Raw genomic sequence first — 16915 nt, 5'->3', positions numbered from 1 at the left:
TATTAAGGGAATCAATGGATATGGGGATAGTGCAGGAAAGTGGAGATGAGGTAGAAGATCAGCCATGATCTTATTGAATGGCAGAGCAGGCTCGAGGGGCCGAATGGCCGACTCCTGCTCCTGTTTCTTATGTTCTAATTCCTAACAATTGTTTGTTTTAAAGCTTTTTTTTTTTTTTTAAATGTAATTTTTCTTTTTCAAAGTCTCTCCAAGCCATGTACAGTACGCCGGTGATGAGATGAGCCCATGGAGGGCTATTGCCCCATGGGTGGTGATCTACCAAGACTGATCCTGCCCTCTGTCCTTCCACACACAACGTCCAACAGATATCCCAGGAACAGCAATCACGAGCAGGAACAAGGCTGTCTTTTTCCTTCCTTATCTCAGGCACACAGGTTATTGTAACATTTCATTGGTAACCTGGCTAATGTAAGTTTACATAACAGTGACCAGGCACTGAACCTACAATTCTGCCACTCCCTATGGCTCAGTACCACACCATGCAGTAAACGACGGAGGGAGGTCATTCGGCCCATCGTGACGGTGCCGGCTCTCTGGTAGAGTTATCCAATTAATCCCACTCTCCTGCTCTTTCCCCACAGCCCTGTAAATCTTTTCCCCTTCAAATATTTATCCAATTCCCTTTTGAATGTATGGGCTTGACAGGCCAAATGGCCACCTTCTGTGCGGTAACCATTCTACGATTCTATTGAATCTGCTTCTACCACCCTTTTAGGTAGTGCATTCCAGATCACAACAAAGTCGGAACAATTTCCATATGGATTCCATCAACAATGGCAAAATTAAGGTACTAAAAAAAACACAAACATCTGGCGTAATTACATTGTAAAATATCACAGAAATCCCAGAGTGCAGATAGAGGCCATTTCGGCCCATCGAGCCTACACCGACACATATCCCACCCGATCCCCGTAACCCCTACACCAACACATATCCCACCCTATCCCCGTAACCCCACGTATTTAATCCCCCTAACACTAAGGGTCAATTTATCATAGCCAATCAACCTAACTCGCACATCTTTGGACTGTGGGAAGAAACCGGAGCACCCGGAGGAAACCCACGCAAACACAGGGAGAATGTGCAAACTCCACACAGTCGCCCGAGGCCAGATTCGAACCCGGGTCCATGGTGCTGTGAGGCAACAGTGCTAATCACTATGCCACCGTGCTGCCCTCTAAACAATATATAGTTATTTAGACAATATATAGTTAGAGATATTAACAATAAAATATCTTGGCATATCTTGTGCTCCTACCTACACTACCAGCGTTGTCACTAGGATTTCCGTTAAGTATAATGGTGGCTGTGTGAAATTTTCATGCAGCTGCACTGTATGTTTTGTTTTTAATTTAAAAAAAATGTAGCATTAGATTTTTGTACCATGTCTACTTGAACTGTGAAAAAGATCCAGTTGTACAATTAGAAATTTGGTCCATTCAAACTTGATTTATACCTAAAGTGGGCATTTCAGTCTGTATAAGACGAGGGTGAAGTAGTAGCGGTTACAGGTCTGTCACGGAGTGGTAGAAGCAATTTGTTACAATGAACGAAGGGCATTACATATTAAAAGTGTTTTTGAGCACCAAAACCAAATAAGCCTAGTAAAAACACTTATCTCTCTCAAACAGTCACACACACACCCCTGCGTACTTGCAAATGGCAGCTTGAGCAAATATTTACCTGAAAAACAAAGTTGTGACTCAACGGAAAAACTTTAGTTTAAATCACAAAAGTACACAATCTATGTATGTAGATCTAGTTCTGTTAATGTTCTTTCCTCCAATTCTTCAATACTACCACTCTTGGAACTTTCTTCATTAGAAAATCGTCCAGAATCTGTACTGGTTTGACCACTTCGGTCATCTTTCTCAAACTCCGTATTTGGTACAGAGGAACCGGTATATGAACTCAAGCTTTCGGTTTCAGGAATGACTTTGAGCTGGTCACAGCACTCCTCGGCATCTTCCTCTGATACCAGCACAAGGAAAGGAGCATTCTGGGAAAGTTCAGTGAAAGGCTGCAACAGTCAGAGAGAGAGAGAGGGTGGTAAATAGAATTGTAACAACTGGCTGGAACATTTTATGCAGAGCTAAGATCATGTTGGGAATGGTAGCATAGTGGTTGTGTTACTGGACTAGTAATCCAGAGGCCTGGACTAATGATTCAGAGACACGAGTACAAATCCCACCACGGCAACTGGGAAATTTAAATTTAAATAAATCTGGAATAAAAAGCTGATCAGTAATGGTGACCATGAAACTATCGGATTATTGTAAAAACCCATCTGGTTCACTCATGTCCTTTTTGGGAAGGAAATCTGCCGTCCTTACCTGGTCTGGCCTATATATGACTCCAGCCTATATAGGACTCCAGGCCCACAGCAATGTGGTTGACTCTTAACTGCTCTCTGAAATGGCCTAGCAAGCCACTCAGTTGTAACAAACCGCAACAAGAAACAATTAAGAATAAAACCAGACGGGCCACCCGGCGTTGAACTTGTCACCGGCTATGGACATGACAACGGCACATCCAGCCCAATTGGCCCTGCAAAGTCCTCCTCACCAAAATCTGGGGACTTGTGCCAAAATTGGGAGAGCTGTCCCACAGACTAGTCAAGCCACACTCCGAATCATACCTTTCAGCCAATGTCCCAAACTCCTCCATCACCATCCCTGGGTATGTCCTGTCCCATTGGCAGGACAGATTCATCAGGGGTGGTGGCACAGTGGTATACAGTCGGGAAGGAGTGGCCCTGGGAGTCCTCAACATTGACTCCGGACCCCATGAAGTCTTATGGCTTCAAGTCAAGCATGGGCAAGGTAACCTCCTGCTGATTACCACCTACCGCCCTCCCTCCCTCAGCTGATGAATCAGTACTCCTCCATGTTGGAAGAAGCACTGAGAGTAGCAAGGGCACAGAATGTACTCTGGGTGGGGGACTTCAATGTTCATCACCAAGAGTGGCTCGGTAGCACCACTACTGTCTGAGCTGGCCGAGTCCTGAAGGACATATTTGCCAGTCTAGGCCTGCGACAGATGGTGAGAGAACCAACACAAGGGAAAAACCTCCTTGACCTCATCCAATCTACTTGTCGCAAATGCATCTGTGCATGACAGCATTGGTAGCAGTGACCACCGCACAGTCATTGTGGAGACGAAGTCCCGTCTCACACTGAGAACACCCTCCATCATGTTGTGTGGCACTACCACCATGCTAAATGGGATAGATTCAGAACAGATCTAGCAGCTCAAAACTGGGCATCCATGAGGCGCTGTGGGCCATTAGCAGCAGAATTGTATTCCACCACAATCTGTAAACTTATGGCTCGGCATAACCCTCACTCTACCATTACCATCAAGCCGAGCACCAAACCTGGTTCAATAAGGAGTGTAGAAGAGCATGCCAGGAGCAGCACCAGGTGTACCTAAAAATTAGGTGCCAACCTGGGGAAGCTGCAGCACAGGACTACATGCATGCTAAAAAGTGGAAGCAGCATGCTATAGACAGGGCTAAGCGATCCCACAATCAACGGACCAGATCAAAGCTCTGCAGTCCTGCCACATACAGTCGTGAATGATGGTGGACCATTAAACAACTAATGGGAGGAGGAGGCTCCATGAATATCCCCATCCTCAATGATGGTGGAGCCCAGCACATGAGTGCAAAAGACAAGGCTGAAGCATTTGCAACCATCTTCAGCCAGAAGTGGTGCGTGGATGATCCATATCGGCCTCCTCCTGAGGTCCCCACCATCACAGAAGCTAGTCTTCAGCCAATTCGATTCACTTCACGTGATATCAAGAAATGGCTGAGCACATTGGATATAGCAAAGGATATGGGTCCCAACAACATACCGGCTGTCGTGCTGAAGACTTGTGCTCCAGAACTAGCCAAGCTGTTCCAGTATAGCTACGACACTGGCATCTATCCGACAATGTGGAAAACTGCCCAGGTATGTCTTGTCCACAAAAAGCAGGACAAATCCAATCCGGCCAATTACCGCCCCATCAGTCTACTCTCAATCATCAGCAAAGTGATGGAAGGTGTCGTCGACAGTGCTATCAAGCGGCACTTACTCACTAATAACCTGCTCACTGATGCCCAGTTTGGGTTCCGCCAGGACCACTCGGCTCCAGACTTCATTACAGCCTTGGTCTAAACATGGACAAAGGAGCTTAATTCGAGGTGAGGCGAGAGTGACTGCCCTTGACATCAAAGCAACATTTGACCAAGTGTGGCATCAAGGAGTCCTGGTAAAACTGAAGTCAATGGGAATCGGGGGGGAAAACTCTCCACTGGCTGAAGTCATACCTAGCACAAAGGAAGATCGTTGGTGGTCAATCATCACAGCCCCAGGACATCGCTGCAGTAGTTCCCCAGGGCAGTGTCCTAGGCCCAACCATCTTCAGCTGCTTCATCAATGACCTTCCCTCGAACAGGTGGTCAAAAATGGGGATGTTCGTTGATGACTGCAGAGTGTTCAGTGCCATTCGCAACTCCTCAGATAATGAAGCAGTCCATGCCCGCATGCAACAAGACCTGGACGATGTTCAGGCTTGGGCTGATAAGTGGCAGGGAACATTCGCGCCACACAAGTGCCATACAATGACTATCTCCAACAAGCGAGAGTCTAACCACTGCCACTTGACATTCAACGGCATTACCATCACCGAATCCCTCACCATCAACATCCTGGGGGGTCGCCATTGACCAGAAACTTAACTGGACCAGCCACATAAATACTGTGGCAACAAGGGCAGGTCAGAGGCTAGGTATTCTGCGGTGAGTGTCTCACCTCCCGACTCCCCAAAGCCTTTCCACCATCTACAAGGCACAGTAAGGAGTGTGATGGAATACTCATCCACTTGCCTGGATGAGTGCAGCTCCAACAGCACTCAAGAAGCTCGACATCACCCAGGACAAAGCAGCCCGCTTGATTGACACCCCATCCACCACCTTAAGCATTCACTCCCTCCACCACCGGCACACCGTGGCTGCAATGTGTACCATCTACAAGATGCACTGCAGCAACTCGCCAAAGCTCCTTAGGCAGCATCTCCCAAACCCGTGACCTCTACCACCTCAAAGGACAAGGGCAGCAGGTGCATGGGAACACCATCACCTCCAAGTTCCCCTCCAAGTCGCACACCATCCTGACTTGGAAGTATATCGCCATTCCTTCATTGTCGCTGGGTCAAAATCCTGGAACTCCCTCCCCAACAGAACTGTGGGAGTACCTTCGCCACACGGACTGCAGCGGTTCAAGAAGGCAGCTCACCACCACCTTCTCAAGGGCAAATAGGGATGGGCAACAAATGCTGGTCTTGCCAGCGACGCTCAGATCCCATGAACGAATAAGAGTCATTTTTTAAAAATAAGAAAAGGACTTGCATTGATATAGTGCCTTTCACGTCCCCAGGACATCCCAAAGGGCTTTACAGCCAATAAAGTACATTTTGAAGTGTGCTCAATGTTATAATGTAGGGCACTATGGCAGCCAATTTGCGCAGAGCAAGGTCCCACAAACAGCAATGAGATACACGACCAGGTAATCTGTTTTAGTGATCTTCGTTGAGAGATATATATTGGTCAGTATACCAGGAGAACTCTCCTGCTCTTCTGTGAATAGTACCTTGGGATCTTTTATGTCCACCCGAGAGGGCAGACGGTGCTTCGGTTTAATGTCTCATTTGAAAGACGGCACCTCCAACAGTGCAGTAGTTCCTCAGTGATGCACCATAGCGTTAGCCTGGATTATGTGGCAAGTCTCTGGAGTGGGGCTTGAACCTACAAACTTCCGATTCAGCGACAAGAGTGCTACCACTAAATCAAAACTGACACCGTACAAATAAGTAAGGATTCCACCCAAAGCTGTCACCTGCCTTTCTTCGTTCATTCCTTTCTGCTCAATAGAAGTTACCAAGTTACAGATCAGATGCTGGGAGGGCAACTGGCACTCAGGCTCCTAATTATTTTACAACTTTATCTTTGGAAACCACAATGCCAAACAGCTGCAAGAGAGACGGTCAAAGTAGATAGCAATATTTTAAAAGCACCAAACTCTAGGGAGTTGGTGAACAATCTTTTGGTAGCTAGAGTACTTTTTTTTTTAATTAACAAAAACATCTGTACATCATCGTTCTAATCTTTTGTCTACATTGCTTAGCAAATTTACATAATGCCATTCTTCGCTTCCTTGAAAACCTGGCAGTGCACCTCCAACTAATCCTAGTGAAATTATAATGCCCAAAAGGTTTAACATCTTGATTGTTATGCTGCCACATTTTATTTCAAGAAAGATAGATGTCAACACACCAAACAAGGCCAGAGCTTACTCAGCAAGAAAAAGTCCTCCTCAAAACCATGCGAATATACCATATTTATGAATCCAATAAAAGAGAGTACATTTACTGTAGTTTGCATAAACCTGTATTAAATTTCTAAACATTTTACACCATGACTCCTCTCCCCCTCTCCTTTAAAAAAAGTTTTAATCTGAAAAGAAAATTCAACATCCAGATGTGAAACAGAACACTTACATCTTGCATATGTTCTGGCAAAGTGTGTGGGGGATAGAAGGCATACTTTATGCATCTGTACATGCAATATATACAGAAGGAGCATCCCACTGCCACAAGAAAAACAGCCACTAGTGAAACGATGAAGCAGAGACCAATCTGCCACAATGGAATAGTACCTAGAGAGGATTAGAAACACGATCAGTTTTACCTTTTCACTTGCTTATAGCTACTATTTCATGAGAATAATTTTACAGCAATAAGTGATATAATAAAATCATCAAATTATGTTGTAAAACACCCCACTGCCATTGAATGGATTGTTCATCACAACAGGTTTTCCTCCAGAATGGTGGGCGAGAGTCTAAGCTGTAGCAATACTGGTAGGAATGGTAGCACATTAATCTGCCAGCAACTAGGATGATTCAAGGAGGCTGAAACAGAATCAGTTTCTGTCCCCTTTCCCATTAGGTTTCTCTTTAATACTCCAGCTGACAGCCTGACCAAGACTGACTAAACTGAGTAGAGTGCCAATCCTTTGAAACACAAATGCTTGAGCTACCAGACCACCTTCTTTTAACAGCCCCCAGGGCAGCCTCCCTTCAATTGAGAAGACAATGGCCTGGAATTTGCGGTGGGTAATAACAGCGAACGAACAGTGTTCTCTGTTGTTACTATTTGAAACTGACCCCAACTTCAGGATGTAGCGCATGCACACCGTAACGCGGGAATCCTGAAGTTGCAGTCAGTCGTTCACTGCTCCGACAATGGCTGCACTGTGGCCCTCCCCCCATAGCTGGCAATCGGAAATGAGTGAAACTGACAAAAACTTGGGATTTTCTGTGGTAATATCGCTGTTAAATAACCCATTAGAACTTCAACCTTGTTGGATTAGGTATAACTGGGGTTTTAACAGCGTATTGAGTGCTAAAACAAACGATATGGCCTGAAAAACTAATTTTAATTTTGTGGAAGAAACTTTAAAAAAAAATTATATTTCTTTTTAAATGTTTCTTCATATTTATTTCAGGTTTACCTTTTCCCCATGTGAGAGCCCCAATCTTTGTTTTGTTCTCCATAACATTTTTAAAGAGTCAAATAGGAGCTTCTTCACTTCCTGGTTCCCTGTCTGTGAGAATTCGGCAATGTGATTGGCTGCTTGGACAGCTTGTTGACATCACAGTAGCTCACTCTATGGAATTCCCACTAAACTGCACTGATCTCAACTGCACGTCAGAAAAGCCGAACTTCTCGCCACAGAGATTGCCAGATCTTTGTGAGCAGCTTTCTTCGCGGCCAGCGTCTTTGCTTCACCATTGACTGCAAATTACGGGCCCATATGTTTTAGTCAGAAAGAAAGTTCCACTGTCATAACAAAAGTAGTATGTTCTTCCATGAACCTGGCCCGAATGGGAGCACAAACAAAAGTGTTATGAAATTATTGTGCAAGCATAACAGTGGCCTGTTCACTCACTTGGCCAGGGAATGGTACAGGAAACTCTCGATTTACCAGCACCTAAATAACCGGAAATCTCTGTTAACTGGCAAAATGCAGGAGTAGGTTCAGGCAAGTTTTACTTCATTAGTGGCCGTTCCTGGATCTGTGGCCGTGTAACCGGGGTTCCTGCACCTGTTGCTATGCAACAGGGACGCCTGGATCTGTGGCCAGGGTTCCTGCACCTGTTGCTATGCAACAGGGACGCCTGGATCTGTGGCTGTGTACGGGGCTCTCGTACCTTTTACTATACCTCTCTGTAATTCGGACTTTTTGATAAACCGGCACCACGCCGATGCCGGATAAAAAAGAGTTTCCTGTATGTGGTGCAGCTACACGAGAGGCAAGAGAATGAAATACACCAAATGGTAAAAGGGGGGGGGAGGGGGGGCGGGGGAGGGAATTTCCATTAGAGAATGCCACCTACTACTACTATTTTAAAGTGGAAGATGAGGGACGACCCGAAGTGCGACTGTGGCCAGGAGTCCCAGATCATGAACATATCACATCAACCTGCCCATTCAGATCTGTTGCAGGAGGCGCCTCATTTCTCCACTCGGCATCTCAGGAGGCCATCGAATGGATAGCCAAACTAGACATCCCATTATAAGCTTTTCCCATCATACGAAACAACAACTATTTGAAAGAGAAATAATTCAAAACATACCATTGGTCTTTTCACATACAACCGGACTAAACTGTCCAGTATTATTAAATATAGAGCTGAAAGCCTGAACTTTCAGACAGTATGTGGTCCATGGTTTGATTGAGAGGCTCACCAATTTACCAGTGCTGATTTTCACCTGTAATTCAAATAAGTAATTTAATACAGAATTTAACACATTGCTCATTTTTGCTATTATATATTTTTCCTATAAAAGGGGTAAATTGATTCAGTTTAATACATTAAGTATTCAGGTTAAAAGCATTTGACACTCCAAAGTCTACTTAAATCAATTTCTTGGAATAAAGCAGTTTAGCACAGAGTGCTTTTGCAGTAATACACTGTTACATTCCAACCAGTCGCCACTGTGGTGCATACAGCAAGAGATAAAAGTGTATTGACTTAAAGTGCCTAAAGTGAAGAATTAACAGAAATACTACGGCCCATATTTTCCGATCGGAGGCTTCCTGCGTGCGGAGGCCTTCGATCTGGGAAAAATCTACGGACTTACCCGAGGGCTCCCGAGGTGCGTTTACTTCCGTTCCTGGGCCTCTCCAAACTCGAAATGAACAGGGCTCACGTATCCCAGAGGCGCATGCGGTTCGCAAGCATCCCTGGGATCACGTGGGCCATGGGGAGCCAATAGGAGAAGGGAATCTCCCTTCATACACTTGACAGATAGACCTGTCAAATATATGAATGGAGATCACCCCAAAAGCACTGTAAAACATTAAATAATTTATTATTTCTTTAATCACATTTTTAAAATGAGTTGAAATTACAATAAATTAAATATTTTAAGCAAAAATTAAATTTTTTGAAAAAAATTAAAGTTATTTACGGGGCTAAAAATAAACTTACCTTTTTTAAATGATAAATGAGTGAATTTTTTTTTCAACTCCTATGCTGGTTAAAGCAGGCCTTACGCCTGCTTGTACCAGGCGTAAGATTTCTAAGGGTTTACTGCGGGCAGAGGCGCTCCAGAAAGTGGAACCCCCCCCCCCCCACTGCAGAGGCCCTTCTCTGGGGCAGGCGTCCGATCTGTCACGAGCATTCTTGACAGATCGGAAATACCAGTTTTCAGCGTATGCGCTTGGCACGCCTGAAACCGGCATTTCCGATGTCCCTACGCGTGTACACACCCATAGGCATCGGAATATACGACCCTATGTATTCTCCTAGTTTGATATGTCCAGAGAACAGAAAAAAAATCATTTTACTAATCCAAAGCATTCATGGCTAGGAAAGAAAAGGGTATTATCAAGTTGATTTCACGGAAAAATAGAAGGGCATTTTGGTGATGAATCACAAAGCTAACTATGACATACTGATGGATAATGTCCTGACAGCTGGAAGGTTTCTCAGTGACATTAGTTTGCACTGTCCCAACACAGTCCCCAGCAATATTTTCGGTGACTAAAATGAGGAGGAATGCAGTCACGGAGTAAAATTATATGAAAATATGTAAAACAAACAAAATTTGCCACCAAAAACTATAAAAATGACAGGAACTATAAAGTGAATACGAACATTTTCCACAAGACTGGGAGAATAAACCTCAAGAGTGGTCCCATTCTGTCAACACACACCTGCTTTTCAGCAGAGCTGGAAGCAAGCAGTCTTGGTGGAAATTAAGTGTTCTTGAAAGCATTTTTATGATATTTATCAATTCATGCGGACATGCTCAGTGACATGCACTTGAAGTTAGGAAACACCAGGTATGTCTATACCATAAAGACTTGCATTTCTATAGCACCTTTCACAACCTCAGGACGTCCCAAAGCGCTTTACAGCCAATGAAGTCTTTTTTGAAGTGCAGTCACTTCTGTAATGTAGGAACAGTGACTACACTTCAAAAAAAAAACAGTGGTACCTGTTAAAGGTGACGGATCAAGAAAGAAACCTGGAGGTATTAGTTGATTGCTCTTTAAAGGTACCAAAGCAGTGCGAACTGGCAAGAGGGAAAGCAAATTGTGTTTAGTTTGTATTGCTAGGAACAGCAAGAGCAAAAGGATTATACTTAAGCTATATAAGTCTCTGGTATGTTTGCACTTGGGACTACTATGTCCAATTTTGCTCCCCACCTTGTGAATGACATTGAAATTCTAGAAAGGTTAAACAGGAGGGATACCAGGATGATTCAAATCTCTTAGTTACGTGGATAGGCTCCAAAACATTAGGTTGATGGAAGTTTTAAAAATGATGGGATTGAATAGTCAGGTTGGATAGGTTAAACGCGATGAAAGGTCATCGACCTGAAACATTAACTCTGTTTCTCTCTCCACAGATGCTGCCTGTCTTGCTGAGTATTTCCAGCAATTTCTGTTTTTATTTTAGGTTAAACATCCTCATTTCTTACTGTTACATTAACTCGGAGGGTTCTAGGGCAGAGATAGGGAGGGGTGAGGCCATGGAGAGATTTGAAAACAAGGATGAGAATTTTAAAAATCGAGGCATTGCTGGACCAGGATCCAATGTAGGTATATGGGTAAATGGGACTTGGTGCAAGTTGGAATACGAGCAGAGTTTTGGATGCACTCATGTCTATGGGGGTGGGGGAGGGGAAGATGGGCGGCCAGCCAGCCAGGAGTGCGTTGGAATAGTCAAGTCTAGAGCTAACAAAGGCATGGATGAGGGTTTCAGCAGCAGATGAGCTGAGGCAGGGGTGGGGACGGGTGATGTTACGTTGGTGGAAGTAGGCGGTCTTGGTGATAAGCTTCTAACCCCATATCCGCTCTATCTCAGAGTCAAATGGGACACCAAGTTTGCGAACAGTCTGGTTTAGGCTCAGACAGTGGCCAGGGAGAATTGCAAGTTGCTAGCTAGCTGTAATTGTAATAAGTTATGGGCAACCAAGGTCTCCTAGAGCTTGCTTAATTGTTTTAGGGAATCAGTGAGGACTTTTCCAGAGTTTTTTCTAAACTGGCAAATCAGGAGATAGCGTTGCTAGTGTTTGCAAGGTTGCACTGTCAACTGGATGGAGGAGGCTTGATAGGCCCGACTGCCTTTCCCTTGTTAAAATCAATTAAACATTTTTCCTGATGGTCTGATAGTTTTACTTATTTTTAACACCATCAAATTCACTTAGCTCAGTAATCACTCCTGATTGCAAAAATAAACAATTCTAGCCTTAGCTGTTACAGGTAGACTATCCTTTATCCGCACTTCTGAAAACCGAAAACCTCTGAAAACCGAAAGTTTTTTTGTGGAGCGTAAGTCGTGCGCACGACATAACCCGAGTGGCGCCAAACATGACCCGACGCGGCCGATGCTTTTCTGACCTGATTTGCGGGCCAGCTTAGCGTAGGAGTCAGCCGATATCCGGCTTTCCCACAACTGGCGGCGGCAGTCGAGCCCCAGACCCCCGCTAAGTCAAGGAATTCAGATACGGAGCAGGGGAAGCTGTAAACAGACTGTGAGCGGCAGCACAGAGAAGCAGGAAGGGGAATGAGACACGGAACAGTCGCAAGAGGTAGCCTGAACTTTTAAAATTTATATTAAATACAAATACTAATTACCAAATTAATTTAATGTTCAGAGTTTCCCAGTCTGAAATAATACCTTCCGAAATCCGAAAATTTCTGAAAACCGAAACACAGCTGGTCCCAAGGTTTTCGGATAAGGGATAGTCAACCTGTACAGGATAACGATTATCCGAACCTTTCCTCCTTCTTCCACCCTCCATAAAATTAAGCTCATCCAAAACTCTGCTGGCCGTATCCTAACTCACACCAAGTCCCGTTCACCCATCACACGTGCTCGCTGACCTACACTGGCTCCCGGTTGAACAACGCCTCGATTTTAAAATTCTCATCCTTGTTTTCAAATCCCTCCATGGCCTCGCCCCTCCCCATCTCTGTAATCTCCAACAGCCCTACAAACCTCCAATTCTGGCCTCTTGTGTCTCTCATTTTAATCGCTCCACCATTGACGGCCAAGCCTTCAGCTGCCAAGACCCCAAGCTCTGGAATTCCCTCCATAAACCTATCTTTCCTCCTTTAAGATGCTCCTCAAAACCTACCTCTGCATCTGCCCTAATATCTCCTTCTGTGGTTCGGTGTCAAATTTTGTTTGATACCACTCCTGTGAAGCGCCTTGGGACGTTTTACTATGATAAAGGCACTATATAAATGCAAGTTGTGGTTGTTGCTTGGCACTTCTCCCCCAAACAAAACAACTACTAAATATATATTTATATATTTTTAACAAAGAAAGTTTGCTTGTGCTCTAGCACCATAACCCAGTAATGGGTGTGGGAAAAAGAACTGTTCATTTTTCTTTTGAGAGGTTAACATGTTATAATACAACTCTGCTTCACAGAACATACATTTCCAGTTTCATCAGAATATTCTTTCCAGAAATATATCCTGTATTTAATATTTTTATAAGTCTTCTGTATGGATACATTATTTTCCATTTGGGGGTCGAAAATGTAGACATTAAGCAAATGTCCTTTTGATTCCACATGTACTGATGGAGGGCCAATTACATCTGTAATTTAAAGAAAAGTTATAATTCAATGATCAAATGCAGAATTACAATAAATTAGTACATATAAAACAGGTAAATAAAAAATTAACTTATTTCAGAAAACATGAACAATTCAGCTTTTCTATAAAGCTGAATCTCATTACAACACTATTACAAGCCTCCTATTTACAACCTGATCCTGGCTGATTACCCATTTTAGTCAGGAATTCAAAACTCTAGATCTACTCACAATCAGAATTACTTTCTGACGGAAGATCATCGACCTGAAATGTTAACTCTGTTTCTCTCTCCACAGATGCTACCTGACCTGCTGAGTATTTCCAGCATTTTCTGTTTTTATATCAGAATTACTTTACAGGTTTCCATGAGGTTGTACAATTTCATTTTACATAGAATGACATAGAATATTTGGCCCACTAGTCTGTGCTGGTGTTTATACTCCACACCAGTCTCCTCTCGTTCTATCGGTCTGATCTCAGCCTTTCAGGGTATCTTTCTATTCCCTTTTCTCTCATATACTGCTCTAGATTCCTTTTGAAAGCATCTAAGCTATTTGCCTCAACCACCTCGAGGTAGTGAGTTCCACATTCTAACCACTCTGAGTAAAGAAACTTATCCTTATTTCCCCATTGGATTTATTAGTAACTATCTTGTATTTATGGCCCTTAGTTTTGGATTCTCCCACAAGTGGAAACGTTCTCCACATCTACCCTGTCCAACTCGTGCATAATTTTAAAAACCTCTGGTACCCTCTAAGTCTTTTCTAAAGAAAAAAGCCCCAACCTGGTCAATCTTTCCCGATAGCTGTAATCTCAGAGTTCTGGTACCATCCTTGTAAATCTTTTTTGCACTTTCTCCAATGCTTCTATCTTCTTTACAGTATGGAGACCAGAACCAGATCGGACCAGGAGAGCACCGAGGCGGCAGTATAAAAGGAGCAGAGAGGCGAGGCCCGACCAGACCAGATCGGACCAGGAGAGCACCGAGGCGGCAGATAAAAGGAGCAGAGAGGCGAGGCCCGACCAGATCGGACCAGGAGAGCACCGAGGCGGCAGTACAAAAGGAGGAGCGAGGCGAGGCTTACCAACTCAGCAGCGGGGAGAGAGGTCAAAAGTAATCAGAGTGTGACGTCACCAGGGAGCAGGTAAGTGATTGGTTGGTGAGTATTTCTCTTTTTTAAACTTTAACTCTGTAGTTTATAGTTACTAAGGTTTTTTTCTGGTGTAGCAGGGACTGTTGGTAGGCCATACAAGCACCTTAGAGCTATCTTTAATTGGTGATAGTGAAATAATTTAAATTAATTAAAGGGTAAGTCATGCCAGGAGAGCCCAGCCCCGTGTTATGCTCCTCTTGCTCTATGTGGGAATTCAGGGACACTGCCGGTGTCCCTGATGACCACGTGTGCCAGAAATGCATCCAGCTGCGGCTACTAGCAGACCGCATTGCGGCGCTGGAGCTGCGGATGGATGGGCTTTGGAGCATTCACGATGCTGAGAGGGTCGTGGATAACACGTTTAGTGAGTTGGTCACGCCGCAGGTAAGGGCTGCACAGGCAGAAGGGAAATGGGTGACCATCAGGCAGAGCAGTAGAGGCAGGCAGGTAGTGCAGGAGACCCCTGTGGCCATCCCCCTCTCAAACAGGTATACCAATTTGGATACTGTTGAGGGGGATGACTTACCAGAGGAAGGCAGCAGCAGCCAACTTCCTGGCACCAGGGGTGCTTCTGCTGCTCAGGAAGGGAGGAAAAAGAGTGGGAGAGCAATAGTGGTAGGGGATTCTATCGTAAGGGGTACAGATAGGCGTTTCTGTGGCCGTAGACGTGACTCCAGGATGGTTGGTTGCCTCCCTGGTGCCAGGGTCAAGGATGTCACTGAACGGCTTCAGGGCATTCTGAAGGGGGAGGGTGAACAGTCAGAGGTCGTGGTTCACATTGGGACCAATGACATGGGTAGGAAGAGGGATGAGGTCCTGCAGCAAGAATTTAGGGAGCTAGGTAGCAGATTAAAGAGCAGGACCTCAAAGGTTGTAATCTCTGGATTACTCCCGGTGCCATGTGCTAGTGAGTATAGGAATAGGAGGATAGAGCAGATGAATGCATGGCTAAAGAGTTGGTGCAGGAGGGAGGGCTTTAGTTTCCTGGATCACTGGGCCTGCTTCTGGGAAAGGTGGGACTTGTACAAGTCGGACGGGTTGCACCTGAACCAGAGCGGGACAAATATCCTTGCGGGGAGGGTTGCTAGCACTGTTCGGGGGGGGGGGGGGGGGGGGGTTTAAACTAAAATGGCAGGGGGTTGGGAACCTGAGCAGGGAGACAGAGGAAAGGGAAACAGGGATAAAAGCAAAAGATAGGAAGGAGAAAAACAAAAGTGGCAGTCAGAGAAATCAATGGTTTAAATCAAACGTGGCCACAGTAAATAATAATTCTAATAGGTCTAAGTGCGTTAAAAAAACAAGCCTGAAGGCTTTGTGTCTTAATGCGAGGAGCATTTGTAATAAGGTGGACGAATTGGCTGCGCAAATAGAAGTAAACGAATATGATTTGGTTGGGATTACGGAAACGTGGCTCAAGGATGGCCAAGACTGGGAACTCAACATCCAGGGGTATTCGATATTCAGGAAAGATAGGCAAAAAGGAAAAAGGGAGGTGGGGTAGCATTACTGGTTAAAGAAGGGATTAATACAATTGTAATGAAGGATATTAGCTCTGATGATGTGGAATCTGTATGGGTAGAATTGAGAAATACTAAGGGGAAAAAAACATTAGTGGGAGTGGTATATAGACCTCCCAACAGTAAGGCGGAGGTTGGGGATGGCATTAAAAGGGAAATTAAAGAAGCGTGCAATAAGGGCACAGCAGTCATCATGGGTGACTTTAATCTACATATAGATTGGGCCAACCAAATTAGTAACAATACTGTGGAGGAGGAATTCCTGGAGTGTTTACGGGATGGTTTCCTGGACCAATATGTCGAGGAACCAACCAGAGATCAGGCCATCTTAGACTGGGTATTATGTAACGAGGAAGGATTAATTAGCAATCTTGTTGTACGAGGCCCCTTGGGTCGGAGCGATCATAATATGATCGAATTCTTCATTAAGATGGAGAATGAAGTAGTTGACTCAGAGTCTAGGGTCCTCAATTTAAATAAAGGAAACTACGATGGTCTGAGGAGCGAGTTGGGTAGGATTGATTGGGGAATGGCACTCAAAGGGTTGACGGTGGATAGGCAATGGCAAACATTCAAAGACCGAATGGATGAACTACAGAATTTGTTCATCCCAGTTTGGCATAAAAATAAAACAAAAAAGGTGACTCAACCGTGGCTAACAAGGGAAATTAGGGATAGCATAAGATCCAAGGAGACGACATATAAATTGGCCAGAAAAAGCAATAATCCTGAGGATTGGGAGCAGTTTAGGATTCAACAAAGGAGGACAAAGAGATTAATTAAGAAAGGGAAAATAGAATGAGAGTAAGCTAGCGGGGAACATAAAAACTGACTGTAAAAGCTTTTATAGATATGTGAAGAGAAAAAGATTGGTGAAGTCAAGCGTAGGTCCCTTACAGTCAGAATCAGGGGAATTTATAATGGGAAACAAAGAAATGGCAGACCAACTAAATTCATACTTTGGTTCTGTCTTCACAAAGGAGGACACAAATAACCTCCCAGAGATGCCGGGGAACATAGGGCCTGATGAAAGGGTGGAACTGAAAGAAATC

The 16915-nt window shown here is 44.4% G+C and overlaps 1 protein-coding gene across 1 annotated transcript in view; it reads right to left on the bottom strand.

The window, feature by feature from the left end:
* Window positions 1-1673: 1673 nt before the first annotated feature.
* The window catches only part of LOC147107778 (interferon alpha/beta receptor 1a-like), a 32132-nt gene continuing 16890 nt past the window's right edge, over window positions 1674-16915 (bottom strand). The window contains exons 5-8 of the mRNA XM_086007082.1: window positions 13030-13193; window positions 8706-8841; window positions 6565-6722; window positions 1674-2041 (exon numbers count right to left, since the gene is read on the bottom strand). Coding sequence (XP_085863208.1) covers window positions 1766-2041; window positions 6565-6722; window positions 8706-8841; window positions 13030-13193 — 734 coding nt within the window. The 3' untranslated portion in view covers window positions 1674-1765. The remainder of the gene's footprint in view (window positions 2042-6564; window positions 6723-8705; window positions 8842-13029; window positions 13194-16915) is intronic.

The sequence above is a fragment of the Somniosus microcephalus genome, chromosome 14, assembly GCF_052327205.1.
Source record: "Somniosus microcephalus isolate GS21.2 chromosome 14, FLI_Smic_1.0, whole genome shotgun sequence".
Classification (NCBI taxonomy): domain Eukaryota; kingdom Metazoa; phylum Chordata; class Chondrichthyes; order Squaliformes; family Somniosidae; genus Somniosus; species Somniosus microcephalus.
The sequence above is the reverse complement of the archived record's forward strand: the minus strand, read 5'-3'. Positions and strand labels throughout refer to the sequence as shown.